The following is a 17,347-nucleotide window of genomic DNA, read 5'->3' on the forward strand; positions in this document are numbered from 1 at the left end:
GCCCTGGCCCAGCCTGGGCTGATGTTTCAGAGATCACTGGTTCTTTTCAGAACTGCACGAGCCTTGTGCCTTTCAAACACAGACTGTCGTTGGGCCATTTTGTTTAACTCGCTTTACTGGGAGACAAGTCTAGGATTAATACGCGGCATTGTCATAATTTTCAGTTCCCACTAGATGGTGGTGCCGTGCCAGAGTCTTGTGCGGTAATAGATATCCATAGTTAAATGGTGATGTCTGTAGAGGAAACTCTAATCCCCTGAGACCTGTTCAGCAAAATTGCAAGGATCAGATGGGTGCCTTTTTGTTTTAGGATAATAAATCAGTTTGTACGGCTTTACAGATTTATCATCCTTAACATGTTATTTCACATTGCTTTTATATCTATATGTTACAATATAAAGCAGGGCATGGGGAGGGGTGTGCACTTGTGTACAAAGTTGGCTTTTTCAAGAAAAAAAGTATTTGTTTTGTCCACTTTTATGTGCCCCACTCTGACAGGATACTGCACTCTCTGTTAGTTATTGCTCAAAGGTTCACCTCTTGAGCCAACAGTAATCTTTTTCCTTGCACTGTTGCTGAATAAGGAGGCTTTAGGTGGATATCAGAATGTTGCTTTCTGTGGGACATCCTTCATATTCAACATAGCACCCTGATAGCTTCTGTTTACAGAATATTAGTGGTTTGTAGGCGGTAGTAGCCAATCAAGCCCACACAGACAGTTGATCAGGGTCGCTGTTATGTTGAATCTTCAGTTAGGAATGCCCTGAAATGGACAGCTTGTCATCTTAAACCAGAATCTAGGTATTTGTGAAGTCAGAAGTAAAATACATTGTCTTTGTGTGTGTGCGTGTGTGCGTGTGCGTGTATGTGTCTTGTGTCTTCCATTGCTCCCCTTCCATTTGTCAGAAGTCTACATTGTGGCATACACACTCATGGGCTGCTATTATTAGGTACACCTGTGACGCTAAATGCAGACCAATACAACAGCTCTGTCATAGAGTCTACTTTTATTTCAATTCTTCATCTTACTCCATTTGTACACTTGATTACATGCAAAGAGGGTTAAAGACTGAACATGTTTACAGGCCAGAACGTGACAACTCACGTTTACTTAAAAAATAAAGAAGCCTCGTAAAAGCAGAGTTTACAGCAGAGCTGTTGTATTAGGTTATGTTAGATTTCACATGTGTACCTAATAAAGTTGCCAGTGAGCCCACATAATATGTTCCAAGCGCCCAAACAAAAACACCGAAGCAAAGAAACTTCAGCATGACCTGACGGCCTCACTGCACTTGTCCGCCATGTTCCCAAAACTGTTTCATTACTGTGAACAGTTATCTGTGTACTTCTCCTTGTTGCCAGGAATTAAGCTACATTTCCTGCATGCTTTCCACATGCTAGTAAGGCACATATGCATGTCACAGGATACAGCAGTCCCTGATGCATTCATCTTATGGGATATGATCTGTGTTTCCCATTCTTTCCTTGGCCAGGAGCTGAAAACATATTACTTCATTCAAGGTCTTATTTTCCAATGTGAGTCAGAGTCAAAGATGCTGAAAGCATCTTTGTAAAGGTGCCAGACAGTATTAGTCTGCTGTCTGTTTACACCTTGGCAATGAGAGAATGGGGACCAGGGACTGTTTCTGTCCAGAGTCACAGCAATCTAGAGATGCTACTCTGGGGACTTTCACTCCCGCTTCCCTCAGGGTTCAAGGGCTTCACACACCACTCACACATACACTTGGCTGTAGGCTGACTTTTGTAGCTAAAACTTTTGTCTGGCGTAATGCTACTTTTACATCCTTTTTTACTTAATTAGCGCACCAGATCGTCATCTTGCCTGTTTTCTACTTGGGCGATAATTGAAAAGAAACATAAGTGGACTGGAACCATTTGAAAGATTCACTGGGCTGTATGTGCTGAATTGATGCACACAACAGCAAGCTTGAAAAAAACAAAAACGTAGTTGTATGTAAATGCTCAAACGCTTTTATATTTTATGTTGGAAATGCTAGTTGGGAACCAGTTTTGCTGGTTGGTTGAAAGACAAAATTATATGGTTGAATGGTTATAAATTTATGGTATACGGAGAACATTAGATAAATTCTTTAAATGGAAATTCAGAATTTCCCAGGTACAAACTAGTGTTTAAAATCAGGCACACACTGTGTTTAAATGTGTGAGTATGTGCTGCAAACAATTGATAATTTGGGGATATTAAGTAGACGATCAAATTAATGGTTAATTCTTCATTTTCTTGTGAATTATACTTCCCATTTGTATCTTCAAACATGACTTCAAATTACATCAAAACAACTACCGTGTGACTAACACTTTAGCGTGTAATAACATATGCTTTTCACAAACACCGTTTAAGCACATGCACATCAGAGTGAAGTCCCTTTGGGGAGTGGAGCAGTGAAATTGCAGGTTTTGAATATAGCATGATTTAGCCAGTCTAGCCAGTAGACTAGTGTGATGCCTTGGACAGAACCGCTACAGCTGCATGATGGGATACAGGTACGTGATCCACTCCTTTAGCCAAATGGATAGAGGATGTACAAATGTATGAAACATTGTATGAGGTTTGCTGCTGAAGACATTGCTCATGCCTCTCTTCCCCGAATGCCTCCCTACCCTCTTCCCTTTCTCCCCACCTCTCTTTCCCACTGTTATAATTTTGCCTTTTTGACTTGTTACAGCCTTAGTGCACAGCTTGAACTCCTAAGAGAATCACCAGCATCATGACTGTTGTATTTTTAATTGATAATATTATAATAATAGATAATGTGTCCAATTTAGAGACACTTTTTAAAATGGCAAAATGAAATGTGCCGGCTGACTTGTTAAGGTAAATGTAACTCTTGGAGTTTGTTAATATAACTTGGGGCTCAAGCCTGTGATAGCAGGTGACTAAGGCTTGCACTTTCTGATGAAGTTACCTTCCGACTTCCCCTAGATGTATATTTCTCCTTTTGCCATTAACCTGCTGCTTTTCCTCTCCTCTCATCCCAAAACATGACTGTAGCCAAGATGTCCGTCTACAAACGAATGAAACTGGCATGTTGTTTTGATTGCGGCCGTTCAGAGCAAGACTGCTCTTGCATGTCAGGCAGTGTACATAGTAACATGGACACCCTTCAGAGGGCCTACCCACTTTCCTCTGTCTCTGTTCATGATTGCGCAACCACTTTACGTGCCTGTAAGTTACACCGCCCAACACATGCTGTTACGTGTCTGTGGTGTGTGCTCTGTGTATCGTACCGTGTACCATACCATACGTGTGTGCGTGCGTGCGTGAGGTGTAATTTGTTTATTGTGACCCCATTGTTTGTGTACCCGTGGTCTATGTGTTTCTGTGTTGTTTTGCTTTTTTTTTTTTTCTATATTGATCTTATTTTTTTTCTGTATCTATCTCTCTCTTTCTCTATATCTGGTTAGATTTTCTTTGATTTATAGTATGTGTGGTTGATAAGTGGTGACGTGGCTCAGTGGTGGTGCTGTAAGTACTGTAGATGTTAGACATGTGGCTCCCGCATGCGGCACCAGTCATGCAGTCGTGTGATAATGTCACTGTTGGAGCGTGGTGTTTTATGTCTCTTTTTAACTGTTTCAGGTAAGATGTCTGAATACACAAAAATGAAAGATTTTATTCTGTATTTTAATGATAACATTTGTTAATTGTGCCTTTTGTACATTTACTTTCAAGACTCTTTCAAACCTATGAGTTAACCCTTTTTTAAGTTTGTACACTTTTCAGTTGACGTAGGTTTTGCTTTTTTCTGCATTTTCTTTTAACCTTGATGAGAAACTATACTAAGATTTTGGTTTTGCTTTCATGTGGATTTTAAATGAATCATAAATGAAATACCGTTTAAGCCTCTATCATCTTGCCAGGTCTTAAAAATGATGAGCAGGGCACAAATAATAATGGAACTGAAATCAAATTTTACTTATGCAACGGTTAAGAAAACATACATGCATTCCCCCCCCACATTTATTGTATTGTTCAGACTTGTATTTCCTGTACTTCATCTGTCCTGCAGCCATTAATAGTTTGTCACATTTATACGGTAGGAACGTGGCAGTGAAATAGGAAGGAGGAAAAGATCAAATGAGAGAAAAAGAATGCTTTATGTAGCTGGGAAGAGTACAAGAAAATAGATAAACAGCAAAGAGAAGGAGAAATTAAAATCAAAAAGGAAACTATAAAAAGTGCTTCTGGCTTGATAAAGGAAAGGTAAGAGGCCCGAGGCTCCTAGAAGATCGCCTTAAATCCGTTTTCCTTTTGAGTGGATGGGAAATACTAAATTGTTTGTCAATTAGACATGGCAGCAGTAGGCCTAGCTATCAAAGCCTTGGGTTCAGACATACAGATCTGATTTCCTTCTCAACATTCTCCCACCGTCTGCCGACTCAGCCTAGATTAGTGTCAAACATGCCATGATGAGTTTGGCTTGGCCTCTTGTAGTTGGGCCTGCGCTGATATCCCTCGGTACCAATTACTGGCCATTACATGGTTACTGATCTCACTTCTCCCTCAACCCCCTGTAGGATTTCAGGAAAGCCTCCTCTGTCTTAGATTTCTTTCTCTTTTTAACCCTGACTTCATCTGAACAAAGTGAGTTTAGTGAAGGAGCGCATTGGGCTTTGTCAGTCAGGGATTGTTGGATTTCCTTTCCCTATTTCCTTTTTTTTTTTTTTTTTTTTCCACCAGGCTGAGAGGATAAGACATCTTTATCCACGATGACTTCATACGCTTCTGAACTAATTTTTTTCTTGCACTTTGATTATTGATCTCTTGGATAGCACTGCTTCGTTTAAGCTGCTGTGTTCCTACACGTGCCAAATTAGGGCCACATGTGTCTGTGTGTAGCACAGACAGCTATCAGCAAGTTAGGATGGCAGAAGTATACAACTGTAAACTGCTTTAACGACTAATACAATATTTATTATGGCAACTTTTAACACAAACTCATTAAATGAGTAATGATATGTATGCAGATGAAGTGGTTAGAAAAATGTAGTTCTCCATTGTTCTTTTTTATTATAGGCAGTTAACATATTACTTTATTCTAAATTCTTTGGCTACATCAACAGTTTTTTTTTGTCTGTAAATGAAACACGAGTCTTTTTTGTGACTTGACTTTCACTATTTTAGAAAATCTTTAGTCAGTTAAGAAGTTTCAACTTGGTTTGCTAAGCTCTGGACAAGGGTTGTGGGCCTGGGGTTAGGGAGATGGTTTCGGCTTGTCCACAACCTTCTGGGCTGTGTATATGTGCGCATGTGCACATCTTGTGTGCGCAACAACATGCACTTGTATCTCGGTGTCTATGCATGTGTGTGAATCTGCATCTCATTGCTGGGGACCTTATCCATCCTGACACAGAAATTATGTTTGCATTTTCCCAGCCCTGCTGGTTCATCACCAAACTTGCCCTGACAGCTCCTGTCCACCAGGCAGACCTCCACCCCCTCGACCACCCTCCCCCACCCACCCTGTCCTACGCCGCCTCGCAATGCCCCAGATGCTAGCCAGTTAGTCTGCCGCCTTTGCGGTGCGGGCAGATTGCTAGAGACAGATGCCAGGGCCACTGTGGGTCTCTTTTTGAGGATCTGTGTCATAGGCCAGCCCTGGGCCCTCACTGTGACCTTTACTGCTGGAAGATACTCTGGGAGAGAGTGGGGAGCTCTGAGTTCAAGTGCTTACTACATTAGTAGTTCTAGTGGTACCGGTCTTTAATATCTTCTTGGTCAAGGTCAAAAACTGTAATTACCAGAGAATTAACTGCACTGGCAAAAGTGGAGACCTTTGTGAACCCTTTAAAAGTACAACCCCAAAGATCGTGCACTGAGCTCAAGTTATGAAAAAAAAACAACCTAATTTTTAAAATCTCTATTTGTATAAGACTTCTGGACTGCATGCGAAAATCAGGTATCTATGCATTAGTGCTCTGTTAGCGCAGCTGTTTTGAGCAGCTGTTGTCTGTTTTGGATTTATACATGCACTGAAGTATGTATTCGTTTTCTTTATTTCCCATTGTGGCTTTATTTGTTCCGCCTCACACTTCCCATCATTTTTAGATATAAAACCCCCCACGAAACTCTATTATAAAATGGGGAAAAAATGGAATTGCTAAATCTACACGGAAATGATGTGACATGTAATGTAGTTCTTTCCTTTTTTTTTCAAATGTATTAAAACCAGCCATTAGACCGTCATTACATCTCATTACAGGTGTAGTACACTTTCCTAAAAGCATGGCTCACTCTGTGAATGGACAGTTCTTTCATTCATCTGTCTGCCTTTTATGTGCCATCACATCATACTGTAATCGGTGCCACCATTAGGGTTTTACAGTGATTTTTAATTATTTATACTTTCATTTTTTGGTTTGTGCCCTCATACCTTTTGGTGAGACAACATCAGATTTACATTTGATTTAATTTCCATCTACGGCTCTTATGTTGATGTCTTTCCTAATGTGTCTCTTTCATTACACCCTCTCTCCTTGTGTGTGACCTGCCACTTGTCTTTGCATCCTCCCCAGCCAAATATAAGTATAACGGATTTGTCAGATCACGTAAGTGTGTTTCCCTGTCCTTCTGCCATAGCTTTGTGTATAGAGTATAGCTCCCTCAGCATGTCATATAACATTCTTAGTAGCGATGCTCTGCTTAAGTATTTTTGTATTTTTACTGTAAAAAAAAAAAAAAAGGAAACCAACTTTTGAAAAACTTTCAGTGTTTCTTTTAAAATATCCAGTTTATTTATATTTAACTTAAATATGATAAAATCATTTTAACATATTTTGACAGCAAACTAAAGTACTGAGATCATTTTGTGTTTGATAACACTATGTAGATCCATGAAATATTCTTTTTGTATTGTGCTGCATGTAGCAGCAGATGGCGCTACAACACCAGGAAACAGTGGAAGCCATAAAGAGGCTGGCGTTCGATTCAAAGCTGATTGCAATATAGGTAAATCTTTGGTAAATAATTGTTAAATGACTTTCCCCCCCTCCTTTATTTTACTGGTTAAGAATACATTTCACTTTTGAAATGTTATTTGTCACCTCTAACACTTTGTGTCTACATTTTAAATGTATTTGTTATTATTAGGCATACTGACAATAAAGGCTTTTTTTTTTGGTTTCCTTTATTAAATAATGGCTGCCTCACCTGTTAAGCAAACTAAAAGGAAGCGCAGTAATCATAAAATAAGTTTTTTTTTTCTTCCCTTTTTTAACTGTAAAGACCACAATGCATGGCTTTAAAAAGCTCTTTCATGCAGTTGCAATGCAGCTGAAGAACAAAGCTCGCTCATGCAGCAAACACTGTAAAGGCAAAGCCAGCTTAGCTCACATAGTAAAGTAAACATTTTTACTTGTTATTCCTCCGCCTCATCATCCAGTTTACATTGGGTCACGGCGATCTGATAAGGCTTGCATGCAGGACAGTACCGTCATGTGATTATCATTTCAAGAAGGGACAGTTGCCGTCTGGGTTGTTCAGGATGCACAGTGGACCTGCCAGGGCGGGTGAACACTCTGTAACGCTGCACGTGTTTGACAAGGGCCAGATGAATCCAGGAGCTATCGGTGGCGCCCTGTAAATCAAGGAGGCAGCTGACGGCTGGGATAAACGTCTGTTTATCGCCCAGGGCCACCCAAGCATGCTCTCTCCTCCAAACAACCAACCAACCACCCTTCAACCAAAGGGAGGAAAAGGGCTCCGCCTCTCCAAGTCAACTTTGCAACCAGATATTTTACTCATCTCCCACTGCTGTCTTCCTGCAGTGTGCCATGACCCTTTCAGTACATACAAACATGCGGGTTGACTCTGCAGCCACAGATGGACTGTGTGTGAGTGTGTGTTTCTGTGAGTTTGGTGAAACGACTTGCTGAACATATTTGGTACATATGCGAGTATTTATTCTCATACTCAAGCGATTTAGTGTAATAGTGAAAATTCCAAATGCTCTGTTTTTGAACATTTTTCATGCGGAATTAAATCACACTTGTGTACATAATCCAAAAGGAATCCAATACATGTTTAATGATTAGATGTTTTGAATTTATAATATTATAAATATTTAGTTCTATTTGTTGACATTATTGTGGTGTGCCGCGCTCACTTGAAGTGACAATATCTAATTGGTTTTGACTGGCTTTAGCCAAGCCATGCCTCTGCTTTGTTCTACCCGAGCGCAGCACAAATGAGAAGTAAAGTTAAGAGGCTTCCAATGAATTTAACACAAATGAAAAGCAAATTAAGAAGGCTTCAACTATTTTTAGGAAATTCTACATGGTTCCTGCCTTTATTTATTAATATTATTATTAATATATTTTTGCTTTAAGCAGGTTCAGTCAAAACTTAAGTTGCATTTTTTCTTAAATAGTGATCAGATATTCATTTTAACATACTGTGAAATAATGATTGTTTTATGGAATTTACCCTGAAATATCTATTTCACAAAATCTAATTTGAAATACAATAACACTTCTTTACTCAGTCATTTCTGAGCATTTAAAGCAGGCGTTCTCACACTCTTTGTTCTCCACTATTTGACAGTAACGGATGAAGTTAGACTGCCTTTTCAAAACAGAACACTTAAAACCACCGGCTGCATCTCCACCTCCATCACCTCAAATGTATTCCTTCCCAATGCCCTGCACCCCAGCCAGGACCCCCTGGTCAGCCCTGGCACAGTGAACATCCCTCTCGTTAATAACCGTAAAGGATGCCTGCTCCACATGCGGCTGGGGCCCGGGGACGACCCCTCGCAATTGCGCTTCAGTATCTCGGGTCCAGGAGACGTGGCGACCAGATCCCTGGCTGAAAGTCGACTGAACCGGGCCCGCAGTCTGCCAGTGAAATACCACTGCCACCCCAGTAATGCCATGCTGCTCAGTCACAGTATGCACTGTAGGTTGGCCCCTTAGCGGGATGCATCAGTCAGTAATGCTGTCCCGTCTCTTCATTTTGTCTTGTTTGCTGCATGACGGCTCACTCTGCTGGAGCTGCTGCTGTTGTTTCTCCTGCTGCTTTGCACAGATCTGGCTGCTGGTGCAGTGGCTGCTACTGTCTATATGAGAGAACTTTTAAGCGCCGGGATAAAACAGGTGAATTTACTGTAGACAACGTGCTATTTCAGAAGTGGCGCTAGGTGTTGTGAGCTCAGGGATTTTGCACTAATATCATTATGTAGTGGGGAAATGCAGCGTGGTGTCTGTGAAAGCAAAAAGTTCAATTGTTTTAATGTTAAAAAATTAAGTTTAAACCAAGAGGAGTTTGTCAAATGGTATAGCAAGGAAAGCATACTTTCTGCTGTGTGGTATTTTCAAAGTACATCAGAGAGAGAATTATTTGTAAAGTGTAAAATGCTTGTGATATTAGCTATTCTGATTGCCCAATTGCATAAAGGAAATGTCAGAGAATGACATTTTATTAGAAGGCAAAGCCATATTTCTTATCTTTTATTAGCAGAATTAGGTGACAGCATAGAATGGGTGCTCAGAGAATAATGAAATTCAACATGCTTGGAATAACCGCGGCTTGCAGCGCGCACATTGATTTGCACTAATATCATGCTGTGTTATTGATTTCTAACCAAAGGACTAATGCGGGTTTGAAGTGACGGTGCACTTGACATTTGCGCTGGGAGAGCGTAGATTGGATAAGAGTATCTGGGTGCCTGTCTGAAAGCTCTTGAAACTCACAGACAGTGGAGAAGATCAGACTACTGTTAGCTTGACTGAAATCTTCAGACAGCTGGGCCTGGACTCACTCCGGCTGCTCTTTCTCATTCTCTCTGTCTGGCTGGGACTCAAGTAAAGTTTGAGAAACAGTGTTTTTGTTTTTAGATGATTTTTTTTTTCAACCGAGCGAAGCATGGCTGACAGAAAACCGAGCTCAAATGTGATCAAATAATCTTTAAAAAAACAAACAAAAGAGAACTTTAAAATAACACAGCATTGTTCAGCAAAACATGAAACAAAGACGCTGTATATTTAATCCGACACAAGTTTTCACAAGTGTTGGGGTTCAAGTAGTTTCATTAGGAAGTCAACTACGCACTCAAAATTCATCTCCATAACCTGTATTTATATCATTGTCATTGCTTTTGCCCATGCCCCAGTGACAATAACAGTCTGTAGCATCACATTGCAATTAATGCTTTAGGTAAGCATGGTCACTTGGATGTAAACTGCTAGAGGTCCAACCGCCTGCAGAGTTCGGTGGGTGAACAGACGCAGTGAAGTGTCAGTGGAGGATGTGCAATATTGCACCTTAGTATAGCCACAACATGGGGGACATTTTTTAAAAAAAAATTCTTATTTTTTAAATAAACCTTCCTTTTAGGTCATGAATTGTTTTTTCTCCGTGGTTTCCTCCGGCTTTTTTCAGATTTAATCATTTGTCCATTACTAATATTTTCTCTCTCTATTTTTATTTCCCTTCCATTTTGACACATTGACTTATTAATTTTCCTTTTCTTGCGTTCAGTTTCTTTTTTTTTTTTTTTTTTTTTTGTGGTTTGCATTGAATGATTGATTGTTGCCTATTTTCATGTCAGGTCCAGCTCTCTTTCTGAACCGTCTGTCTCTGCTCTGACATTGTGCGCATGTGTTTTCAGTCGAAGACGAGCATCCGTCAACGCTCTCGCCCAAAAAAAAGCAGCGCAACGGAGGGATGCGAAACTCACCCAACTGCTCGCCCAAAATGATGAGGTAAGAGATGCTGATTTTATTCTTCTTCCAGCCTTCAAACTGGGAGTGAGAGGAAGACAGATATAAGGAAGATGGGAGGGAGCATGGGGAGGGGGGGGGGTATGTGTCTGAGAGATACTTCAGAGGCGTATGCTGCTGATGGTGAGATGGTGGGAGTTTGGATGGATGGGAGGGGGCAAATTAGGGGTGGCAGAAGAGGGAGGTAAGAAACTCTGTGAGTGAAAAAGAGAAGAGAAATGCCCTGTTAGGTGCTGGCTGTTTAGGATGGCATGCTGTCAGCTGTTAATGACAGAGCTGAAATAATATTTCTGTCATGAAAAGCGGCTGTGAGGAGCCGTTTGAAAACTCCTCTGGCTTTAAAGACCCAGCTGTCACCTCCTCCGTTCTGGTCCACATGTACTCCTTAAACAATGCTGGCACTAATGACACCACCAACCAATCAGAGAGACCTGCATGGTTACTTTGCCCTCGGGCTACTCGTCTATTGTGGGAACTCCTGTGAGTAGTGTATCTGGTACTTAAGGCCATATGCGAGATGTATCGTCACAATCAAATATGAATTCAAATATTACCTTCCTTTTATCCTGTCCTTTGGAATTAAACTGCTGTTAATTGATTTTGAAAGATAAAAAGGGTAGGTTTTTGTGCTCCTCTGACTGCAAGGCGGGGTTAGACGCACGACTGAGAGGAAAATGCAGGGAGGCCGAGCTGTGCGGGTTGGGACGGCGGGATGAAGGCACGGTGGCGAAGATCTAACAGGACAGAAACACTCATAGCTACACTGCTCGTCTCCTAATGAGAGCGAGGGTTTACATTAAGGAACTCTGAGGAGAGACCTCGTAATATATATAATCTTAATCTTATTTATAGAATTTAAACCCTTTAAAAAATAAGCAAACTCTAAGGTGGAATAGTTAACATTTCCAAATAAAATCAATATAAATATGAGCTATTATACAAAGTAGTTCTGTTTTGTTCTTTCATACGCTGCATAATGTTTTCACTTATTACTGTACCATTCTGGTTGAGTGCCGTGTACGTTAGCCCTGCTAGTTTCCCTTAGGCAGCAATCCTCCTACTGCACTGGCATGCCTATGTGATTTTTGTCCAGTATAGTTGTCGGCCTCCCCCTCACAACAAAACAAACACTTAATAAGCCTTCACACTTGCCAAACCATTAGCCCAACACAGAGTCATACCCTTCAGTCTAGTTCGCAGCAGAGCATCAGCTCAGATGCCCTTGCTCAGAGGGAGCAAACTGCTACAAAAACAACGAGACACTGGCACATTTCCAGATAACTGCTTGTTTTAAAAGGTTCTTTAGTTTGCCTAACTTAAAGCACAAAACCTTTTCTTCTCTTCCTTTTCTGCTTAGAAGACGGTCCCCGTTTGCCATGTAATATATGCATCTGCGCTTTGATCTCGCAGTGATAATAATCCTTGCGAGTTATTTACTCAGTTTTGAAAACGCTTCAAAGCGGTGTCAAAGTTTTCTCTGCTTTAGGGTTGCTTCTGTATTCTGCTGGCTCTTGGGTGCTGGGATGACAGGTCCTCTGTTATAGGTGTAGCTTTTTCTTTTTTTTCCCTCCAAGTATTAGCCTTTAGCAGAACATCAAATTACCCATCGCAGTCCACAGTCCCTCCCTCAACCCCTTCACAGCTGCCCCTGTCAACATATAAGACCATATATATTATATAAACCGTTGTGCTTTGCGAGGTGGATTTTATGCAGAATGAAAAGTGATTGTTTGAGGTAGCCTTAGGGATACTTTATTCAACAAGCAAGAAGGGGGAAAACACAGTGGAGAGCTAGCAAGAGAGCGAACATACGTATCAAGTATGGTTTTTACAGGACTCGCAGCCTGAAGGCCTTTGTAAATAAATAATGATCAACAGATTGGCTGTGGGCTTTTGAAAAGCATGCCTTTGTCAGTTTGCATGATGGGAAAAATTTTCAAAGCAAGAAGCTGCCTTCGTAGTCTGGCAGAGAGGGATTGGGGGAGCACGCCCATCCCCAGCTTTGTGACTGCAGAGTGATACACTGGAATAATTCAACTCTGTTTGAAATATACTGAGGGAGAGGGTACGAGAGAAAGAAAGAGACAGAGAGGGAGGGAGGGAGGCACCGGAGTGAGACATGCTGTAAGGGAAATACTGTTTGTCCTCCATAAAAGTGCATCTGATAAAATATTGTATTTCACCGAGCACAACATTTAGTTTGCATTCTGGTACAATGCTAGAAATTAAGCAAAGTTCACGTAATTCTGCATCTACTTGTTCAGGACTGAAAATTCTCAGCAGAGAATATCTGCATTTATCTGTCACTTCGCTCGCTATTTGGGTGACATTTAGGAGCCCTGTGTTAAATAATTTATTAGTAGCCAATCCAGCTTGTAAATTTCCTAATGAACCGCATTCCTGCCGTGGCGCTAACACCATCCCATCCCACCCCACACCCACACAAACATTCACGATGGGTCATGACTGACAACACGCATCCATTTGCAGAAGATGTCACAGTATCATCTGCAGCTGATATCCCTTGGGCGTGGCCCTGTAGCACAGACGTCATGTCTGCTCTGCCTGAGCCTTGTGGTAGGTTCAACCCGAGGCGCGGAGAAGGAAGAGGAAGGAGGTGTGCGGAGCCTGTGACAGGCTGCCAGTCACACCGCTGACAGCTCTGTGAAAGATAGCTGTCTTGGCAGTGAGAGGTGGAGCGGCAGCCCGTCTGCATGCGCCAGTCAGCCCCTGTGTGGAGGCGAGCAGAGCTGAGCAGATTGAAGTGACGGGGGGCTCCGTGGAGTTGATTGGCGCAACACGCGGCTCTGGATGAAAGATTCAGGCTGAGTGTAAAAACACTAAATGCTGTCAGTGTTATTATCACCTGCTCTAACTGATAGAGGGGAGAGGGGGGGAAGAGAGGTGGAGAGAGAGAGGGTGGCTAATTGACAGCTTTTTTTTTTCTTTAACTTTAACTTTTGCCTGCGATGGCATGCAATCCAAATGCAGGTTGAAGGAAGAAACGACATCAAAGCCTTGTCAGTGAATGACAGTGTTGATAGAGGATAGAGAGAGTGATACTGAGAGAGATGTATGTCAAATTCTCGAGATATTTTCTCCCATATTACTCAAATGTCTATCTCTGCAGTTTCCCCCCCCCTTTTTTTAGGAGTATCAGCAGTATTGAATTTTCATAATTTTTCTTAAATTGTCAATAAACTACATTTACATTGCTGCAAAACAAGGGGCCTTTGTGGGAAAACAGCACTTCCGCCGTTTATCTTGACTCTGTGTTTTTGATCACATTTTCTGGACCGTGTTCAGAGGGGCTGTGAGAACATGTCTTGTAGAATAAGTTCAAGAACAGGAGAGGCAGCGTAACAACACTGACAGGAACCCTTTCATGGTCAGTGTTACAGCAGATAAAACTCAGCAGCCCACTGCTGTGGATTAGCCTGTTTGGTTGTGACATGCTGCTGAAACATTAATGACCATCAGCTGGGAAAGCAAAATGTGATTGGGCAAATTCCTGAAATATTTAAAGTGCGAGCCTGTTGGAGCTTTTACTGTTTGCGCCACATGGCGTCAGGAACTGGAAGAGAGGGTAAAAGCTGGTAATTGGCCTTGTGTTGTCATGCCATTCAGTCAGTAGTACTCACATCTTGCTGTTCTCCTCTGTACCACAGTGAGCACAAGGGTCATTGACTTTTCTGATGCCTCTACATAGGGGATGAGACAGATTGGAGGGAAAGATATTCTAGTTATGCAGTGCAGTAGAAAGTTTCATACTCTGAGAATGAGATGGACTTTTAACGATCAGACAGCACAGATATCAAGAAACCCTGCCTGGCTTCTGCCACAAAACAGCCTAACATAAATATTTTCTCTTTTCCAGTCGACACGATCCCCTTCTAATTCCTGGAAATGAACAAATTGAGAATATGGACATGAACGTGAAGAGGTATGACTCGACAGGGATGTTTCACTGGTGCCCTTCAAAAGACATCGAAAAAGTCATCCTGGTAAGTGGAGCAAAAGTTCTGTAACTGCTACCCTGTGAGGGGAAAATAGTGTATATAAAAAAAGAAGGTACTAGTAAGTATGCTCAGGAGCAAATGTTTCCCCTCAGTACTGCAGTAACACAATCACATACTAATGTGTATTGAAATTTCTCTCACTGCCTCTCTGTTGTTTCAAGGTGAGTTTGTTTTTATATTTATATATACAGTATATGTGTATATCCACCAAGGAATGAGTGAGCAGCATTTCAACACTCGGTGCATGACTTTGCTCAGATGCTTTAACGAGACGGTTTAAAGCATTTATGTTAGTGCATAAATTGTTTGTGTAGGATCAAGTAGGAGGCGCAGTCACCTACTGTGCATAGTAAAGATACGACATATCTTTGCTTTGTCTAAGACTCGAGTGACCCAGGTGCTGTTTTCACTCAACTCAAGGGAATATGAAGGCTGCTTCACCTAAATGTTTCAGATACACAGATAAACATCATTTGCCGCCAGCTGAAAATATGAGACAATTTGCAGCTGTACTTTTTTATGAATGTAACAGTTTACAGCTTACATTCGTGCGTGTTTAATTTGTCTAATGAAGAGCTAATAATAAAACCAAACACATGGTTAATAAATGATTACATGTGGATATATAAGAGTTTATGTGATGCCTTTAAGCACATTTAAACTCTAGATATGTTGGGGGGGTTTTAACTTCATGCACCTGACCCAGTTTTCTGTTATCGGCACTCATTTTTATTCTGTAAACCTGTGTTTGTCTCTATGTGCCTCCTCATCTCTTTTCTGCCTTCGCTTTTTTTCCTCATTCTCTGCTTTTCTCTCCCCCCCTTCCCCGTGTCCCTCTCTTCCCTACAGACCCGGAGTGAAGCCTCCATGACAGTGCTAAGCGGCCATGTAGTGGTCTGTATATTTGGGGATGTCACGTCCGCTTTAGTGGGGCTGCGAAACTTGGTGATGCCTTTAAGAGCCAGCAACTTCCATTACCACGAGCTAAAGCCTATAGTTTTTGTGGGCTCGCTGGATTACCTTCGGAGAGAGTGGGAAACTTTACACAACTTCCCCAAGGTCTCCATCTTACCTGTGAGTGTACTACTTCACCTGCATGTTGAATATCTGTCCAACTAGAAGGCGCTGACATTTTAAGTTGCACTCATACTGAAATCTTTCAAGCGATTGTCATTTTGAGTTTGATCGCGCATTTCTCAGTTGAATGATTACTTCATGAGAGCTCAGTGAGCCTCCCTCATCCCTAGCAGTGACACATCCTGCATATCCAAAGTGGAGTTTATGAGCGTTGCAGCTGCAGTGCCCATCACAGATGGCGTGGCTTGCTGCCTTAGAGCTTGTTAGGCCTGGTTTGACTGATGATCAGAGGAGAATCACAAACACAGCCCTCAGCGCAGGCTAGCCTTTAGATTAGTCCGTGTCTCTGAATCTCCAACGCCCGGTTAGATCAGTGGAATGTCATCGCCTCAAAACAAGAATACTTGTTAACTAATTTCCCACAGCCCCACTCTGCTCACTTCTTAAATTTATTTTTCTCTCCCCCATGTCTGTCTGTTCTCTGTGTTTTGCTTTCTCTCTCTCGCTGTCTTGCTCTTTCTCTGTGTTCCTCTCGCCCTGAAGGGTACACCATTAAGTCGGGCAGATTTAAGGGCTGTCAACATCAACCTCTGCGACATGTGTGTAATACTGTCAGCCAATCAGAACAATATCGAAGATGCGTCTCTGCAGGATAAGGAATGCATCTTGGCAACACTCAACATCAAATCTATGCAGTTTGATGACAGCATTGGGGTCTTACAGGCTAATTCCCAAGGTAAGAAGTGTCCCATTAGACTCCATGTACACTCCTGGCCAAAGGGGACAGGTTATGGGAGGGAGGAAAGGAGAGTAGTCAAAAAATGGAAAAGGAAAAGAGGAAAAGACTGGAGGGCAGTGAGAAGGCCACACAGGAAGGATAGATGTAGTTTGTCAAGCACAGAGTCTGCTAAGCGTTCATAACTGAAATTCTCTGAAAGTCTGCTTTGAGTCTCGTCTGTAAACTGACATTACTGTAACTCTAACTGAAGATGTGCACACACAGAAACATTGTGTTTATACCTTCATCAAGCCTTTGAAGAGTGTTTACTCCGCGCAATTTTCTGATGGTTTCAGTCTTGTCCCTGGCAATTAGATGCTGCTAAACCTTTGATAATACTTTTTAATGATGTAATCAACATGACTGTGTCATTTGATGTTGTTCCCCCTGATCTGGAGTCTGGCAGATCGTCTGGAACAGATTGTTGATGTTTGCAGACAAACATACGAACCAGGCATCCCATCAGGCCTCATCATCATTAAGCAGCTAGTACAAATCACCAGGCAGGCCAATTCAGCTGCTCCTCATTAGTCACAACAAAACAGCAACACATGCACGCACACACCTCAGTGCTTCATAGCGTGCGCACGCGTTTGCGTGCGTAACACACTCGGTTACTCATGCCAAGGCATCCTATCCACAAACATTCACAAACAGGTGATCCTCAGTTTATGATTAGCTTGAAAGGTTCTACATGCCTTGAGGTAAGCAGTTA

At 41.8% G+C, this 17,347-nt stretch overlaps 1 protein-coding gene across 40 annotated transcripts in view; it reads left to right on the forward strand.

The window, feature by feature from the left end:
- kcnma1a (potassium large conductance calcium-activated channel, subfamily M, alpha member 1a) overlaps positions 1-17,347 on the forward strand; it is a 144,505-nt gene that overhangs the window by 109,502 nt on the left and 17,656 nt on the right. For 13 of the 40 annotated variants that reach the window (XM_040001578.1, XM_040001579.1, XM_040001584.1 and 10 more), the window contains 4 exons: positions 10,647-10,740; positions 14,636-14,762; positions 15,627-15,851; positions 16,398-16,590. In XM_040001578.1, coding sequence (XP_039857512.1) covers positions 10,647-10,740; positions 14,636-14,762; positions 15,627-15,851; positions 16,398-16,590 — 639 coding nt within the window. Of the gene's footprint in view, positions 1-3,031; positions 3,206-6,212; positions 6,243-6,555; positions 6,589-6,907; positions 6,989-10,646; positions 10,741-14,635; positions 14,763-15,626; positions 15,852-16,397; positions 16,591-17,347 lie in introns of all 40 variants that reach the window. The other 27 variants (XM_040001555.1, XM_040001563.1, XM_040001556.1 and 24 more) reach the window with 13 other exon arrangements.

This window comes from Simochromis diagramma, unplaced genomic scaffold (genome assembly GCF_900408965.1).
Source record: "Simochromis diagramma unplaced genomic scaffold, fSimDia1.1 OVJJ01000421.1, whole genome shotgun sequence".
Taxonomy (NCBI): Eukaryota; Metazoa; Chordata; class Actinopteri; order Cichliformes; family Cichlidae; genus Simochromis; species Simochromis diagramma.